The 19838-nt window shown below is 38.0% G+C and overlaps 1 protein-coding gene across 1 annotated transcript in view; it reads right to left on the bottom strand.

Moving 5' to 3' along the window:
* The window catches only part of MYLK (myosin light chain kinase), a 156131-nt gene that overhangs the window by 49772 nt on the left and 86521 nt on the right, over nucleotides 1-19838 (bottom strand). Inside the window, exons 16-17 of the mRNA XM_082001360.1 lie at nucleotides 13954-14070; nucleotides 10892-10978 (exon numbers count right to left, since the gene is read on the bottom strand). Coding sequence (XP_081857486.1) covers nucleotides 10892-10978; nucleotides 13954-14070 — 204 coding nt within the window. The remainder of the gene's footprint in view (nucleotides 1-10891; nucleotides 10979-13953; nucleotides 14071-19838) is intronic.

Here is a 19838-nt window from a genome sequence, read left to right as displayed (position 1 = left end):
AGGTTCACAGACAAGTAATGTTTAGCAAGCCAAAAACATAAACATGTTCAAAAGGACAAATTAATAGGAGTTAGGTCTAGTGGTGGCCATTAAATGTAACAGTCTGGATGCCTTCAAACCACTGAATTCCAGAAGTGTAAGGGTTCATTCCTTTTAGAACACTCTCTTTTTATCTGCTATCCTAAGCATCCTTGTCAGAGGATGGCCTTTGCTGTGAAAAGAGATTTCTTATTTTCTTAAGCTCAAGTAGGCAGCTTGACTGATGTAGTCTGGCTTTTAAGATGTTATTGCCTCCAACGGAGGCAGTATCTGCTAAATGCTTTTGAATATCTGGCAGCATATATATAGGTGCCTAGTGTTAGCCATAACAGTCTCAAAAGGTTCAAATTTTTCGGTTCATTGTTTACTTAAGTTATTTCAAAGTAGCAAGACACTGAGCAGCAAAATAATTCCTAAAAAATCCACCAAACCAATAGAGTCTTCTATTTTACGCCCCTTTGCTACAGCAAACTACAAGCTGTACACAATACCGAGGGAACACATCACCCGATGCCCCATGAATAAAGAGCCATGAGTTGTAAGCTCACCATGGAAGTCTAACGTTATAGCTCAAGCAAGAGACAGATGTGAAGATTGATTTAAGATTTAGAGTCACTGGAGATAGTAACTTATGTGCTATAAGTTGTTAAAAGACCAAATGCTTTAATAAATACATAATGGTTTAGCTGTCAACACTGGTCTTTATTCAGTTCATTCTGGGCAATATTTCACTATGCACTGAATACAGAAGAAGTTGTTCCTACCTTCTTTTCGTAAACTTCCATTTCATAGTAATTTTCTTTCAAAGTATGCTTAGCTTTTATATGATCTGTCTTTATTTATCTTGTTGGAACTGGAAACACAGTAATGGAGAGGTAGGATATTCTTGCAGTACTTATGGCTGAGTCAAAAAAGAATAGTTGGTATCTCCCAAGGAAGCCTTTTTTCTATGACTGTCAGCTGAACAGAACTAGTTAAAGGTTTAGATTAGTACTTGTGAGGTGTTTCCCCTAGTATAAATGGACCACCAGGGAATGAGCCAGGTATCTGTCCTGCCATGTCTTCCATGTGGGCTTAACAGTGTTTAAATGGAGATCTTCAAAGAGCACTACTGCTCATTAAAGGGACCCATTACTTTTCAGGCCACCAACAGACTGGCATGTACCCTGGCTGCTGTAGTAAGTGACAGCAAATATATTTCCAGCTCCTCTTTCCTGCCCAAGCTGTATGAGCAACAAGCAGTGTTTTCAAAGCAGATTTCATCTTCGTCATTGTATGGTCACAGCCCGAGCGGAAACTCTCATTTTTTTCAGGCAGTAGTCACAGTTACATGGATGCAACTACTTAAATGATCAGGTGCCAGCTTGAAGGGCTGTAGAGTCTGGCCTATCATCTACTCTTAAACAATCCTATTAATGGAAGTAAGCCATTAGTTATTCTTTAGATGCATAATCCATGCAAACTAACTCAGTTACATGATTTAAAAACATGTCAACATTTGTGTGTGCACGCTGTATTTGACATCAGATTCTCTGGTCTTCCCTAAACTGAGAATTAAATAGCTGTTGCATATTTCCTCAGAACCATAGTGGGTTTTGATAGAAGCTAAAGCGATGATATGAATTTGATTACTTCCACACTCCATTAAGCCAGATATGAACAAAGAGAATCAATGATGAAGAAAAAGCACCATTTGTCAAGTGCCATCTTGGGTTGCAGATACTATTGCTATTTTTCAGAAATGGCACTGCAGACAAATAGGAGGAAAAGCAAATTCCTTAGCCTGGTGTGATCTTTACCTTGGCCTACATTGCATATTTGTTGCAGTAGCTTAGTTAACAAGCAAGATGCTGATGGAGTCATCACACTCTCCAAATGTTCATGTGTGTCTCTGACTCTTAATATATCAAGATTTTATTTTTTCCTCCTGTCTGACAATGTCATTCTCTGCCTTTGCACAATACATACACAGAATGGGTATCTATATACTCAGATACCCCTCTCACTTTTCTCTGCCTACTATCAGCCACTCTCAGTTCATCACAGAAGGGACTCCAATAAAATAATTGTTCATTCTCAGCTATGGTCAGTGACATTCAATTCATCACTCTTAAAGAACAATGTTTCTATACAGGCTAGGATGTATAATGAACCACTAGGTATTACATTTACGCTATAAGTGGAATAAATGTATAGTGTCCCTCTTAGCCCTAGAATAACTACGGGCTATGCTTAAAGACAGTTTAAAAGGCTCTCACTTCAATGAGAATTTCCATAACAGCAAAGCAAAGAACATGAACCCATAGCCTCATTCAGCTAGGGTACTGCTTTTTATATGTAAATACAAACATTTTGTTTAATTTTTAGTTTTTGCCCACCAGTACATTACATTCACTTAGCTGAGGATATACAGACTGTTACTGGACTTCATCAAAGCATGCAGATTGCAAGGGGTTGCTGGAAGGTCTGGCTGAATATCTTTTTTTGCAGACACAAGCAGCCCTAGGCAGAAATGAAAGGCAGGGGCAGTGTGGGAGGGGATGACTACAAGGATGTGTCTCTGGGTCTGTGAAGCTGACTTCTTTGGCTAATAGCATCCACTCCACTGTTCGTAGATCTTCCTTAAGAGCACCGGCTCATCTCATGCATCTTTTTGAAATGCAACTTTTGTTTCAAGAGCTGCTGGAGACAGTGAAAAAATCTGATAAAATTACCCAAAGTTGACAAGGTCAAATGATTGTTTTAATTAAAATATTTGAGCCTTTCGGAAATACTAGCTCAAGTCTGCCTCTGCTGCTTCTTTTTTAAAAAAGACACTTTGTCTCTCTCTTGATATTTATGTTGAAACAGGCTGAAGCTGAAAACCATCCTGGAAGAAAAAGGACATAATATTCCCTCCTTAAATGAATCTGCCTTCTAGAAACAACTTAACGTAAACATTACAAGGCTGGTATTTACATAACTTTATAGGCAGGTTTGCCTCTTAGATAGCTGGTGAGGGGACACATAAACTAAAAAAGGGAAAGATATACAGGCTTATAGCTGTAGGACATTTGGTTGTGCTGTTCTTTGCCCTGATGTTGAATTCGTGAGAGCAGATATGTTCAGAAGCCTCCGTCTTTCTTTTTTGTTTCCCTTTTTTGGAATTTTACTAAAAATAGGCATAGCCCTCCCCTGAAATGGCTCTCTGCACAACTTGCTTTCATAAAGCATGAAGTAAAACTCTTACAGTCTGAAAAAAACCATCAGTACTCAAGACAGCATTTTGAACCAGTCCGTAATTCCTACTGCCTTCCTTGAGGGACATGCCTAAAATTTGTGCATGTCTTCTATAGTGATGGATTTCAGCATGTGGCGAACAAGTATAGTAACTACCTAACTCCGTTAACGTAAGGAGCAAGACATTTCCCTGCTTCTGTCTGCTTGTGGAATAGCCTTATTTTAGCTCAGGATAGGAGAAGGGCTAATGACACACTCTAATACTATAGTCACATAGGAAACTATTTTCCCCTCATGCAAAATTTTTCAAGATTTCATCTTCTGAGAGGAACTAAATTGTCTTTTTCAGAGTTTCCTTTAAGAGAAACTGAAAAAAGAAGTCATGTCTGTAACATGTCAGATATCATGGTAACAACAATATTTATACAGCAGATGGAAAACCCAGATTCAAGTCTCTGCTTCTTCTTTCCCATCTCACTTGAATGCTTCAGACATGTGGGATGTGACATTATGAAGTCTCTCTCTCCCACATGTAAATGAATCACAGTGTAACCTCCTTCAGACTCTTCTGGGGATGGATATCAGGGTCTGAATCAAAGGTGACTGTTGTCTGTAAGGCTTTACTACTCACTGCTATGTTAGAAAGCATGGAGTGACTGAGACCTAGAAATATAGAAAAACTAAAACACTTGGCCTTGTGGTCAAGGCAATGAGTTATTCAGTTCTATCCTTGCTTCTGTCACAGACTTCCTTGATGGTACAAAAAATTATTACAGTTACTACTTAGCACAGACAAGATGAAATAGGAGAAAGGTGATGGCTACAATTGTAGCAGAAAAAGACAACACAACATTACTTACCAATGTATTCATACATTCATGAATTTATGCTAATTGCTACAGGAAAAAATGACTAGCACCAATAGCCTGAAAACTTCATCAAGGTTTGAAAACTTAAACAGTTCTGCTTCATTGCTTGTCAAAGAACAAATTCCTCATACTGTTTCCAAATAACTGTTTATTATCTAGATACAATAAAATAGAAAGCAACGCTGGCCTGAATTTGATGACAAGTAGAAATTAAAAAACTAAATGCCATACAAGTCAGTTATTTGGGTTTGCGTGTTTCAGAACGGTTTTTAATAGCTTTTACATTTTTCATTAAAAACAACTGTCATTTTGTTGCAACATCCGATATTTAACTTCTAAATAATGCAGAGATTGTTCTCTAACTGAAAAAAATCCAGCCTTCTCCTTCTCAAAATAAAACAAATAATCCAGGAAATCCTCACTCTTGCCTGCCAGTCAAGAGAGAGCTAGCATATACTAGCCCACTCAGAGCTTCAGTAATGCAACATAGTACACTGAAAGTAACTCAGTATTTTAAAACAGCTCGGCTGAAGGAAGAAACAATTCCATAGCAGCTTAGTTGCACAGCGCTTGAGCAAATTCTGCAATTAAAGCAAATCTGAGCAGTGCAGAAGAGATCCAGTATCAAATAGAGCTTACAAACAACCCAGATCATGTGAATTCCACTAAAAGCTCTGGTGGGAGCAAGACAGCAATGTTAATTTCTTAAATATATATTTAATTTTCATACTTCTCATGTCCTGTGAGAACAGGTACAATTAGATGCTGTGCCCAAGTGTGTAGGAACAGCAATCTAAACTAGGTTACTAGCCTGCTACCCAGTCTATTAAGTAGGAAAATACTGTCAGGTCATTTGGACAAGGAGCTCCAAATGATTTCAGCGGGAAAAGCTAGGTGTTCTGTGCTTTTGCACATTAATTAAGCCAATGGATTTAGGTCACCGTTTTATAGAAAAGAAACTTTGGTCAATGCTTCTATTACATGTCTCAGATCTGCAATTTCTAGTCAATGACTTAACTGTGAATTAATGGTGCATGGCACCTCTTCAGTTCAAGGCCATGTTGCAAAAACTACTCATTTTTCTCTGCATGAGACAGTCAATAAACATTTCTGTCTTCTTCTGTCAACATACAGCTATGTAGGATGGACTGTATGAAAAACACATGGAAAATACTGTTCTCTGCCAACATTAAGTCAGAAAATGTCAGTATGGTGTGAGCTGTCAAGTAACCTGGCAGAGATTCAAAATGCGTATCTGGCATTACCTAAACGGTGCTGAACTGGGCATCAAGGAGAAATGATTTACACAACAAATTAGTGGTTCTCCATTGCTCTCTTTATATGTACAGTAACTGAATTTTCTTTTCATCTGTGGAGGCAACCTTTAGAGTCACCAAGTTAAATCTTATATTGCCTTTTTACTTCAGCTAGTTTGGTTGTTAGGCCTTGTGCCACAGTTATCACTCATAGACCTCAGTCCTGAGGAATGAAATTAGCACCTTTAGTTATTCAGAGTTTCAGAGAAATTATATCTAGATCTTAAAAACAGCTCATGGCAATATTATACATCTATACTAAAAGAGGAAGTTTCAGCTTCTCTTAGAAGAAGATATGACATTTTTTTCTTTGAAAAAGTTTGGTCAGAGGCTTTCCTTGGCAATGTAACTCATAGTGTTCCAACACACTATGTAGATACCTTGAACTCACTGCACAGAAAGTGTCTTGGTTCTTCTTGCAACAGCCAGAGTACAGCAGCATGGACCTTCTGGGAACTGAATGGGACTGAGCAAACTGGTTTGAATAGCCTTATTGACCCTTAAAAGCATCCCAGAATATCCCAGGAACCAGAGGAGAGCAGCAGCATAGTCACTAGATCACAGATGCTACACAGTGCTCTTATTTCTGCAATTGAGACAACATCTCTACCTGATTAGTTAGGACCTTAGCAACTGAGCTCTTCCCTTAGAAAGCGGCAAGTTTTATACTGAGGATAAAACAATCTGATATGAAAGGAAGATTCGGAAACATTTTGTATTCATCAGTGCTGTGTTTCATATTATACTGATAGAATGGAAATCAACAAAAAACTTGAAGTGTTTACTGATTTAGTTACATATTATCTAAATTGGACACATCAAGTTTAATTTTTTAATGACATTTCTTAAAATGGTGCTTGCAGTCTTGGATTCTCTGGCAAGATTTTTTATTGAAGGGCAAATAACAGAATTGTGTGCTAATCACTTGGCCACTGACTCATAATTTTTCCATGGTAATTAAAATGCTTAGAATCCCCACCACTATGAAAAAAAATATATAACGTGATAAGGATTCCTGTCTGACATATCTACTTTTATGGCACACTGTTCCAGAGATGCCGCTCCTCAAACTTGCATTCAAATACCAATAATGCTGAGAAATCAGATCTGGGGACATAACAGTGCAGCCTTACAGAGGATTTGATCTGGACACTGGCAGTGGCGACATTTTATTAACAACTGTCAGCATGAAAATGCATTGTTACTTAACCAAAAATGTGTTTGACATGAAATCAAACAGATTTTATATAGTAGTAGATATAAAAGATTTATAGCAGCAAGATACAAAATACTGCTAAATAATGTATTTTGGTCCCCTTTACTTGAAGATCTGTGAAGGAAGTTCTTCTATTTGATGTAATTTTTTTTTTTAACTGAGCAGAAGAACTTATATTTGTGCAATCAAACTGTGTGCTGGGTCAGCCCTTCGGTGGTTTGGATATGAGAACAGTGGGTTTAACAAGTGTTACTCAGATGAGGGAATCCAGGATATCCTGTTAGGTTTTCATGCCACTGATTATAACAGGTGATAGTTGCCACTTCTTACTTTTTACTGGAAGTAGTGCTGTGAATTAGCCCTACAAAAATCAGTGGGCATTTCTTTCCAAACACTTTAATCCAATGCTTATATTTAGGAGAGTTATTTTCTAAAACATCAAAGCCAATTCTTTTCTCAGTAGCAATGACTGGGATACAGTTTCTTCCTACTATAGTAAAGTTATGCCTCATGGCTCAGCCCCGTTGAAGTTTAAAAAAATAACATCTAACTGTTGTAATATGCCTTTTCCCCCAGCAAATCTTGAAAAAGAACTTCGAAAAAAAATCCTTTTGGAAAACTCATGTTTTATGTAAATTTTTGGGATGTCAGTTTAAAAATATGGCATGCAAACGAATCACGAGACTGAGGATCAAGGAAGTTGGGTTCTAGACCTGCAAATGAATGTGCCTGATATTGGGCTAATTGCTCGAGCTATGATTTACTGCTGTTTTGGTCCTCAGCTTAAGACACATTATAAACCATCAAATTACTGTTAAAAATCTCAAGCATCACTTTGATTTTTACAAATCTGTTGGGCAAAAAACATTTATTAGGCACTGAAAATTTCACAGGTGGGCTTGGTAATTTAAATAAGCGATTCCCTTTAAGCCTAATTTGAAGTAACTTCGAATTTCAATGACAATTGGGTGCCCAAATCCCTTTACAGCAGATACTTTCAAAGCTCCCTAAAGAAATGTTCAAGTGGTGAGAATTTTTAGCTTAGTATTTCTGCTGCAGGGTTATGTCAAGCTAGAAGACCCTTATATTATCCACTAATTGTTCTGGCTGGCGTAGCATGGAGTATGCAGTATGATAAATAATGAAAGGTTCCAATTTTCCACTGCCCCTTCTAGTCTTTTATATCTACGCTGAAGAAACACACCACTTTGTTATTCTAACTCAGTAGCATTTCGCATCCACCTGGGAAAGACACAAGTGACAAAGCCTAAGTCATTACGGTCAGTGAAGAATGAACCAATTCCAGCATTAAAAAAAGAGGTGTCCTTCCTCCATTCTTCCTCTTGGATTGATTTCACTCAGATTCAAAGCTGGATCTGTCTGTTATTCTCAAAAACATTAGTATTTATTCTATTTATCATTACAGAGTTTCATTCTGTAGAGTCATAATTATTACTAAATTCTGGTGACAGAATATTAATCATGAGCAAAAAGAAATACATCATAATTTTCCTAATTTGCTAGCATAGCAGCAGTCTTTCTGCACATAAACAATGCAAGCATCTGTTCAGAGATATTGTTAAACACTGAATGCTACAAAGCTGCCATCATAGATTTTTTTCTGAGAAAAACTCCTTGTTCAAAACCAGAGTTTAGTATCTATTGCATTTCAAAAGAGTTAATGCTCAAAATTTTACTTACTATTGGATTTCCATAGCTTACAAAACCCAAGCTTACAGTAATAAAATAATGTTGTCAGGAGCAGTCAAAGGACCTGGCTCAGCAACTATTCTCACAGTGAGACCAACTCTACATATTAACATACTGACATCATTCTTTCTCTTTCATGAAAAGAAATGTATAGATCTTTGCTTTCAGGAACTGAAAGCTATTTACTTTCCATAAGATTTCCTGAAGTTTTCTACTAGGGCAAAAACCAAGGATCACTTAAAATTCATCTGAAGGGAGAAGAGGTTGACATAGCTGCTAGCCATGAAATTTGACTTGTACTTTCCTACAGGAAATGGACAATATGGATTATTTTCCCCTGAGAAGTATTTCTAAAAATGACAGAGAGTATATAGCTTCTGTACCCCATATACTATATACTGTTGTGACTGAATTCCCTATTCAAAATTGAGAATTTATTCAGTGGGATTATTAGAAATTTTTGTTCTGTATTTCTTCAATATCATTCCTTATACTCTACTTGCCATTAGGACTGTCAGTGAGTTGGTGGGGTAATAAAGACTAGAAGAGATCAGAGTAAATTTTGTCTCCTTATTAGCTTGGGACGTCTTACTTCACGGTCATTCTTTATTAATCTTATTCTTGAGAGAAATAGAGTAAAGATGCACAAATATCTGACTCATTAAGACCATTCTCTGTCAGGTAAAGAACTTTAAAATCTCTATATCTGAAAGGGATTTCAGTTTATATTGAAACTGTGACATCTATGGGATCAGTTTTGTATATTTTGCCCCTGACAAACATACAAATACAACACTCTTTTCAGGCAGACAAATACCCTCAGTCCTCAGAGACTGAGGCTGAGATGTTCAAAACCACCTGTGGAATCTCTGCAGCCAAATCCTTTTAAAATTAGATATGTATTTTCCCAAAGTTTTCCAAAAGCTCTTCCAAAGCCCAGCTTCCTCATATTACTCTCTGGTTACCTTGATGTTTTCAGTGCAACAGGGAAGATGATTTAAAGGTATTTTGAAAAAAGAGCTTATGAGAAGTTTAAGGACTTTAAACACTGATATAATATGCTAAGAAGCAACCTTAAGAAAACAATTCACCATTATTTCAACCTTCTTTTCCCAATAATTTCTGAAGCCAAAAAACCCCAGAGTTGCTAGCTTCTGTTTTGCTACCTATATCCAATTTTCACTAAAATCAACAGCAAGACAAGCAATGATTTCAGCAGGATGTGGATCAGGTCATATATCCACATATTTAGACTTAGTTCCCAACTCACACTTTCTCCTGGGAAAGCTGTAATTGATAACACTGCTGGGAGGGTCAGAGGAAATGTATGTGTTTGTATGCATAGAAAACACTATTCAAAGCTCTGTCCTGTGGAGCTTTAAATGGCTTTAAAACTATATTTTCTATTGAAGTTCAAGAACAAAATGATTGCTCTTAATTGTTATTATTTACAGCATTTGAAGCTCAGGTGCAGAGGTGGAGCATGTCTGTGTGACCCTTCCCACACTCCCAAATGATTGGCTGGAGGGAAAGTTATAATGCTCAGCCAGCAACTAAGAAAGAGCTGCAGCCCAGAGCGTAGCTCTATGTAAGTCAACAGTTCCAGAAACACAATTATTACCTGTGATCATCAATCAGTACAAAACTGCACTGAGTCCTGCTGAGCAGCTGAAAATGTTCCGTTCTGGAAAACCGGTTTATAGTTCTTTTTCTTTTTTGAGAGAGAAAGCAAGCGAGCTGGATAAAGTATTTCATGTTTCCATTAGAACTGAGTCTTTACATCTTTTTTTAGGAACTCACAGGGTGGACTTCTTAGATAGACAACTTTCAAAGTCCAGTGTTTAAAAGATGATTAAAAAGTGATTTAAAAGATGTTTGTATACCATGGACACTTAATTTCAAAAATAGTAGTGGTATGAGGACTTTCTAAACTGACATTATTGTGCTACCTTTACCATTTAAAGTTTTCTCTTAATCAAATGCACATATGCAGAGTAGCAAACATGAGTATTGATAGCTGATTTGTTATTTCAGGAAGCATTAAAAGCAAGTAAAGCATTTAGGCTTAAAACAAGGAATGTAAAATTCACCAAACCACTCCCCATGGTCATGGAAAAAAGGACAGATTATGCTACAGGAGATTTCAGTCAAGATACCTTGCCTACCACTGGTAAGACAGTATGTTGTCTACACTGGACACAACATGACTTGAGGCAACCTACTTAAGAATTTCTGTGCTCTTTGGGAGGCAGATGAAAATAAATCTGTGTCATAAGTTTATTGCACCATTATGGAAAACTGAGAATAGAGTGGGCTAGGTCTGAACTCAGAGTTTCAAGCACTTACTTCTAATCCCCACAAGGCAAAAACTCATTTCACATGACTTATGTACAAGGGTAACATTAAAGAAACACCACAAGCTTCTGATACTATGCCTGCAAACAGAAAGGAATGACCACAGAAACCCAAAGCTTTCTTCTGTTTCCACTGAAAAGCAAGTAATCAAAATCACTGTCACTTACTCTCTGTTGGCAGCACAGGGGGAAGTGTGGTCTTTGGCTTCTTGGTCTTCTTCTCAGTAGGCTTTGAGGTCTTTGTGGATGAGGCATCTGCAATCAAAACAAATGATAAAATACAAATTCTATTTAAAAATCAATAATGAAAAAGCTGCCTATTAACATCAGTTTGTTTTGGATCTTTCTGCAAAGTTAGAGGAAATTACTGTTTTTAAGAAAAGATTTTCTGCAGAGATTTGCTGGAGAATGTCACATTCTAAAAGGAAGAGGGAGCAGAGAAGGAGAAGTCCTGTATGAAAGCAGCTGCACTGAGAACCTGAGAGAGCAACTAGATGAGGCACCATCTATACTGAGAGAACAAAATACAATGTGCGCAAAGCTGCTTTAGGCAGTTCATGGCAGAGGGAAACAAAGGCATATTTGAAGCATCATTTCATCCAAAAGAATCTCTTGCCATTTTATTCTTCCACTCCATTGTCTATGTGATCTATATAGATGAACTTTACTTGAAAAGGAGCATTTTCCCTGTATGTTTAAATCTTTCCAAGAAGATATTATTACACATTGATTCATTCCTAAAGAAAGATGGCAAAAGGGACACCACAGGACTCGAGTTTGATGGATTTCATTATTCTCAAGCTTGCACGTCTCATATCCAGCAACTATTCAGCACTGCAGACTCCACTGACAGCTGAGAGTCAATACAAACTCTCTTCCATGTGTACCCCATATGACATAGACACATATAACTAGAAGGTGCAACCTTTTTCAGAAAGGTTATCTTAAGTAGATCGTGTCATATAATTCAAATCCTAATGAGCGCCAGTTGTTCAATTGTTTGATCCTGACATTTCTCTTTGGAAGAAAGATCCCAAATCTGGATTATGATCTCAGCAATAGCTGTATCAATTTATAGCTTTCAAATATTCAGCTTTCAGAGGATTTGTGCAGGAGACAGTTGTTTGAAATTTAGTTACCAGAGAAAAGATAACATAAACGTTATGGAACCATCTATTTCAGTCACTTATTTCTAGGTGCATGAAAGTTGGTCTCTCTAAGTTTCCAAAAAAGCTAGAAAAGGAAGACAGAATCTACTAGCAAACAATTCAGAGCAGAAGGCTGTGCTAGATCTGAGGTCAGACACTCAGATTCTACAGATGTGTCCCTGAGCTAATTTGACAACTGAAGTAAAATATTCCTCCAATCTGATTTGTGTCCCTGGGGCCAAAAGGAATATACTGATATTTATGGTTACTTGTTGAGACTAAAAATCAGCATCTGGGATGCTGACAGCAGACTGAGTAGAAGGGAGCAATTTTAATTGTTGTTTTAGATCACAACTCTAATTTAAAAATAACAGTCATGCCCTCTGCCAGTCACAGACATAGGATATCAACTAGCGTCTCTTCTAAATAGCTGGAGTTTGCTGTGGTGCCATTCCTCAAAAACCTCTTCTCAACCAAACAAAGCAGCATGCCAGTAGGGAATGGGAAAGACAGATGAGCCAGCCAGTACCAAGGTAAGAATGTGGTCATTCTGGTGTCCAATATTACGTGAGCAGTTAGCTCCTAACACCGTGGGTGCCACTAACAGGGTGAGTCAGACAGCTGATGTAATGCCATTCACTTCATCATGCAATGAATATGTCATGAGCTGACAGCCTCCCATTATCAAGATTTTGCAAGCCAAAGTCTGCCTCCAACCTTCTAGAACATGCATTGCCCAGCAGGAAATTGGAAGTGGGAAATATGCTAAGGGAGGCTTCAGGAAGAAAAGCAACTACTTGAAGGAGATCAGAAGACAGTGTCAAAGGAAAAAACACACAGGTGACTGAGAGATTGAAAAGATCCTAGGGCAGCTCCAGAGAACTACTGTGTGCTAAGCACGTGAAGACCTCATCCTTTAGCCCTCAGCATCTGTGGTAGTTAAGGTGTTACAGGGTACTAGATTTTGCTTAAAGCCTCTTCTTGATAGTCTTCCTTAAACTTCAGCACTGGTAAAATTTATTACTTCAAATTACATGAGTATAAACAATAATTTATCAAATATTTAAGCCAGACTACGTTGTGACCATAGTATCATGGAAGATGCCATTACAGGAATCAATATAATAAACTGTAATGATATGCATAATTAATTCCTTTTCCAGCTTCATTAAGACTGATCCTTATTAATGGAGTTACAGGATCATGTTCTTACCTTATGTCATGCACATTAAGAAAGCAAATAACAGTTTTCTTTCCTAGACCTCCTGCTCCAAATATCACACATGCAGCACAGTTGTGAAGGCTTAGTACCCAAGATCTATGTCATTGGGCTTGTTTAGTTTTGTGTTCTTTTTAGTTACAATGGAAAGTATCAGAGTATTCAAGGATGAGCTCATCAGAAGGTGGACTGATAAGAAGCACATTTGGTTACTTAAAGTCCATGGCAGTTTTAAAAGTCTGTGCTCTCAACCTCATGACAAAATATTTGCCCAAGGCCAAGACTATTTGGCAAAAATACCGTGCCACCAGCATGACTGAGGCTGAAATCAGGTAACTCAGTCAGTAAATTACACATGTTCTAAGACTACGGCATACGAGGGTGGTTCAGCTGCTAATTTCTTTACCTTTACTCACTTCCACTAGAAAAAACAAATGACCAAACATCAGTGAATGCAAAGAATTGAAAAGTTCTAGACTAAGAAATGTGCCATACGTAGTCCTGAGGCAGACTGGTACCCAGGTTCACACACTGAATTCTTATGTGCTCTTAAAGAATGCATACAGCTCAGAAACAAATCTCCATGTGCTCAACTTACTGCTCTAAAATGCTTGTAGAAATACAGTGGGCAGCAGGAGAACATGGATTATTCCACAAAGCAGCCAGAGCCCTTGGCTCTGTATTGTCTCTCTGCCCATGCTCCTTTATGATAGACATTGAATTATGCATTGACCGAAAAGTGCAGGAGGGAAGGGGGCAGAGTTCCTTTTTGTATACCTGGTTCAAAGTCTGGTATTGGGAAATAAAGGGGGGAAGGAGAAAGTTCTAAGGAAGGGTTTTCCTGTATCCAGCAAAGTACTTACCTTCCACCAGAACTTTGCAAGCACATTCAGCTTTTCCTGCTATGTTCTCAGCTATGCATTTGTATTCGCCCCCATCTTCAGGCATGGCCTTCTCAATCGTAAGTGAACACAGTGTCCCTAATACAAAGGAAGGAGAGATCAAATGGACGTTACGTTGCAGTTCACAAAAAACTCAGTGCTCTTAAGGAACAGATGCATCAAAAGATCAAATCCTTTACTGCACGTGATCTTCACTGCTAGAAAAAGATGCTTTGTCCTTAAAAATTCAACATCAGAATTGGAACCTTATTAATGCTTAATTAATTCGTTAATCAATGTTTAACTGATTCAGCCTTATCTCTAATACTCGTATGAGCATCCATGTGTGAAAGTAGAACTTCAGCTTAGTGCCCAAGTTTCAAAATGGCACTGAGAGCCATTTTCTTTTTGCCTTAGTTACTCAGAGAACAAGTGTCTGATATTGTAAAGCATCTGTTAGAAAGTCCAATATATGAATGGCAATCAAATTTGTCACTGCAAAAAATCCATTTCTTTCCAAATAAAAAAGCAAAATTTGACCTCATTGGGTTTGCAGAAACAGGATGCGACATAAGCTCTGTAGTTACCAAGAGAAGCTTGGTACGACCCAAGGGAAATACATTTCCTCTTAAAAAATAAAACTCTGTGAACAAAACCAGAAGTAGTTCCCAGTAGCTGGGGCATAAGGAAGGAGAACTGCGGTTTACCTAATTGCTTATGCTCACTTGCATTGCTTGGAACAACGAAGTACCTTGCTCCTTGGGGATAACCCCAGTTAAAACACTCCAGACTTTTCCCTTCAAAATATCCTTTGTTCAGTGAGGCCAAAGTGTGGGCTTCCTTCCTCTTTTCTCTCTGGAAAGCCTGGCCAGTTCCCTAAACACAGCCTGAGACATTGTGCACTTCCACCCATTGCTTGTCCAGAATGCTTCCACCTTTCACTTATTTCAGCCGCAGTAATACCTTCCCCCCCTTCCTCCATTTACCTTTCTCACTATGTCTCCTAATTAATAGCAAGAGTGGATAGATGATCTTTTTTATACATTTCCTGTCTGTCCTGAGACGTAAGGAAATTTCCCAGCATCTCTTGCTATTTGCCACCTTTCTCTCTATGTTAACTGGAGGCTACTTTCTGCATTCCAGAGTGCCTGATGCCAGGCTCCCCATTAAATATATCCATTGTGATGTGGGAGATGGCACAGGCACAGGTGACAGGTCCTTGAAGAGGAAATCAAAAGGTCCTTGAAAAGAACACCCCTCTATCAGAAGAACTTTAGGAATTGACTGGCTCCCCTTGGAGACTAGACTTCAGTTCTTACGTGGCAATTATGCTTTTGGCATTCAGATTGTGTCTCATTTTAAAACTGCATGTTATTATTCAGCATAAATCTTATAAAAAACATTCAAATGGTTCCAAACAAATTTGGTTTGCCAGACACACACAGTGGTTAGAAGAAAATGAATTTTTCCTCCTCCTCATCCTCCACAAAATCAAGAAGCTCTAAATAATGACAACTTTCCCCCTGAGAAATTATGTGAAAACTATCTCAGAAGAAGAGCACTGACCCCTTACTCACATGTACTGTGCTCAGCCAACCACAGGGTGAAAAGAAAAGCCACGTGCCTTCCCTGAGGCAACTCATCTCCATGAGTTAGGCTGAGCCAAAAATGTCACGAGCTGCAGTTCCATTCCAAATGGAGGAGGGACACTAGACAAGTATTCTTGCAAGCATCTAGCAAATATAAATTCACACGTCTCTGCTGTTTGAAGAGACAATTGGAGAGCAAGCCAAAGATAGGTTCCAGTATAAGAATTTGTATAAATCTGTATAACATGATTAGAAAAGATCACATATTAGAACATAAAAATGCTATTGCGAAAGAACATAAGCTATGGAACAAAGACACGTACATATGAAGGAGATCTCTTGCCACCTTACTGCAGGGATTGTCTGGCTTGTAAGGATAACTGGATCATTAAGGGACTGGAACAAAGCAGCATTTACTTGCTGAAGTTTTCTACCTGCTCAAAAGCCGTTCCTCACCTACACGCTAATCAGCTCATTGAAGACTAATGTGACATAGGGTCATTCCTCACCACTCATACTGCTGGCACTCTTTGTCCATACAGCATGGTGCAGCAGTGTAAGTTAACACCTTATGAGAAATACTTATGCAGCATATGCAAACAGAAACATCCCACCCTAATAATAAGTCATTCCCCACACTTATACTAAAATCTAGAAACAAATCCTAGGGTTTTTTCATTAAGATCCTTGACTTGCCATGTGCATGCGGTGCTCTGTTAGTTTTGGTTTTAGAATCTAGCCCAGTCCAGGCTATGTGGCAGGGATCTGATCAAAGCTGCATTTGTCTTATTCCACTGGAAGCACAGTCCTCATGAAGTAACGCCAGTCTTACTCATTCCAAAGGAATATGTGTTGAAGGAATATGTGTTGAATTTTAATTAAATTATTTTGTGAGAAGGAGGATGAAGGAAATCTGTTTTTTCAATGATTGCATCATTCTTCTCCTGACTTCCACCCCTCTGTAACAATAATCTGTATCCTATTTCCCTCCACTTCTTTGTACTCCCCAGCAACAGCACTGGAACAGCACACACAAAGAACATGGGCATTGCTGGGCTTGTTGCTACCACCAGATGCAATGGTGGTATTCTGCCCTCAGTGGAGGAGTGAAGGGAAAATGAGATAATTTGCGATATTCTCCTTTATTTAGTCTCTAGTTTTCACTAGGACTTCATGTGAAATTGGCCAATGGTTCAAAAACAAATTAGCCAGGCTGGGTCAGGAGTATAAGGAGAGGCTGAGAGACCACATGGCTGTAGAAACCTCATTTTCTTAGAAAACCAGGAAAAAAACAACCAAACGGGCAAAACTCGATGAGATTTCATAAGGACAGGAAACTCCCCAATAGGCCTATGTTCTGTGATCTAGAGCTACAGTCAGTTCCCGGGGCTAGAAGGCCAAATGTCTTTCAACAAAGTATTTGGTATTTCCTCTGTAAAAACCCTTCATGACCTGAAACAATCTTATTTTCTCATAACTGCAAGAAAGTCCAGACTGGTTATTCCACTTGGGTATTCTGAATGCTGGCACTTCACAAATCCCAGTCAACTAAAATAATTTTCTATCAATTTTGTCCTCCCATCCCTCTACTTTTTTTTTTTTTAGGAACCAGCCCATAGTCTTTAAAACACTGTCACAAATTGCAGGACTGGAGTAAACACTAATACCAGGATCATCTACTTGGACATAGGAGCTGGTGCAGCTCTAGAAAAGACCTTAGCAGCCACAGAAGCTGACGGTTTACTGGAGGCTCTGGTTTAGATACACAAAGCCTTTCTCTCGCATTTGGAGCTATTAAAGGATAGCTTTAATATCACTCAAAAATAGTGCAAGCCAGTTTAAAATATCTCTAGGCTTCTGCATTATTTCCATGAATCTCCACAGAAAGTCAACTTCAGATATAAATCAAATACACAAACCAATAAAAACCAGTTCCTGAGTCTAATTCCCCATACTGGCATCTAGCTGGCCAACCTCCTGACTTACGTCTTTCTCATTTGTATCCCATGGGATAAAGAAGTACTATGGAGTATACCGGCAACATTAATAAATACTAGCCATGAGAAATTGTGCCTAGGAGCCATAACAAATTTGTTAAGGAACTCATTGGCCCACTGGTGTTAATTTTCTAACAATTCACAAATTATCTGTGAAAGTGCAAATATGTGCTAGTGTCACAGTTGTGATTAAAAATAACAAGTGGGTTGACCTGAAAAATATTGACTACAGTTACAATGACAACAGGCAAAGTGGTGAAAAACCTCATGAGTTTGAGATACGAAAAAATGTCAAATTTAATTATCAGTTGATAGAGTTTTAAGGAAAACAATGTAAGAAACCTACTTTCATTATTCATGAGATCACACGTTTAACTGGCAAATGTATCTGTGTAAAGGTAATTTTCTTAGTTTTTTCTGAAATATTTGTGTTCTCTTATGTTATTCTGCTTGTAATTAATGCTATATTACTATATTAATGACATTCATGTTAGGAAGAGTTAGAGCTGCCAAAATAAAGATCTCATGAAGAAGCTGACAATAGGAAATCATCACTTGGTATGTTTCTGGTGATTTCCTCTGTGGTCAGACTAGTTATGCAATATTTTAATCTGTAGAAGTATTCATAAATTAATATTGATAAACTTAGAGATGATAGAAAAAATGCTGGAAAGGGAAAAGACAGAGAAAACAGGGCAGCCCTCATAATCTCATTTATTTTTTAAGCTGAGTCCTCTTCACTCAAGGAAAATAGGGCTTAAGATAGTGAAATGACAAAGATCCATGGACAGCCAGGCATACTTTGTTTTCAGAAGGTTTAAAGGTTTAATACAGAAGTAGCAAAGACTCCACTGTTGTGAGGTAGAAAGAAGACCTATGATCTCCAGTAAACATAGCAACAGGAAAATTACTTTGGTCTCACTGATGCTGATACCAACATACAGTTCTGCTGCCTATTTTCTAAATAGGATTATAAACCAACAAACAGCAACTGAAGAGGAGATATTAAAAAGAAAAACAAAACAAAACAACACCAAGCCTCCAAGGGCTGGATAAAGTGCATTACAGAGAGAAAGTTTGTCACAGCTTGACTTGTCAAGTTTCAAAAAAGAGAGAGAGGGAGATCTTTAATTGCAGAGTCAAAGCCATTCTATTAAGTACAAATGGGGTCTTTAGCTTAGCAAAGAAAGAAAACAAGTATATGGAAGAAGAAACCAGATAAATTCAAATTAGAAATAAGACATTGCTTTGTTTCTTGATTTAAAAACAAAACACAAGAATAATTAGACATTGCAATAAATTACCAGTGATTATAGCAAATGTCTCTCTTTCTGCAATAAGGAAGATTGAGACAAAAATGGCAGTACAGAGGGAATTTGTGGCATGCGACAAACATGGAGTTGTGTCAGAACTGATGCTCAGACAATCTCCCTAGCCTTAAACTTTCTGAGGAAGCTTCTTTTAAGCTGCAGAATCCTTCTACTTTCAGCTGTAGATAGATTTGTGTTAATTACACAATAACTCAGAACCTAGTTAGACTGACAGACACAGACTTGTACAACTAATAGGGAGATTTAGGAGTTATGTTAAGTCACAAGAAAGTTGTTAAGGCATTATTGCTAATAAGATTACCAATTCTTTATGCTGCCAAGACACTTAGGAAGAAAAAAACTTCTGCCTTACACAAAGCAATACAAGCTCTGGGTATTTTCTAAGCTATACCATCACTGCTACCTGAGCTGATATTAAGCATTTCCTCTTCAATCTATATAGTCACACTAAATCTAGCTAAAAAAAGCAGAGCAAACTGATTTTAAAAATGGCAACTTTGCCAGTTTTGACTTATATTCACTGTGCACCTCAGTTCTCCAGTCTAGTAAGGATGCCAGCTTCCAAACCCCTTTCACTATCGTCTTCTACAACAACTTTTGTAACCATGCAAAATTTTCTATCTGGATTTTCTGTCCAAGAGTGAGTCACATAGCAGGACACTAGCACAGGGCACTACATTACTATACAAATGTAAAACAAAATGGTTCCCGCTCTGAAGAGCTCACCGTGCAAGGAAGCTTGTTCTACTCAGTCCTTATATGTCTAACTCCATTGCAATGTCTGCTAGAGACTCCTTAAAAACTTTTTCCAAACCAAAAGCCCCCTATAATTTCAAATAAAGAAGAACTCTCTCATATCTCTCATATTCAAATCAATTGCCCCTTAACCATACACCATCCAATCTGCCTGTATAAATGCATAATGCTGTAATTTATGAGTACCCTCTTTT

The sequence above is a fragment of the Phaethon aethereus genome (assembly GCF_964289735.1).
Source record: "Phaethon aethereus genome assembly, chromosome: 6".
Classification (NCBI taxonomy): domain Eukaryota; kingdom Metazoa; phylum Chordata; class Aves; order Phaethontiformes; family Phaethontidae; genus Phaethon; species Phaethon aethereus.
This window is presented reverse-complemented; position numbering and strand designations above follow the sequence as displayed.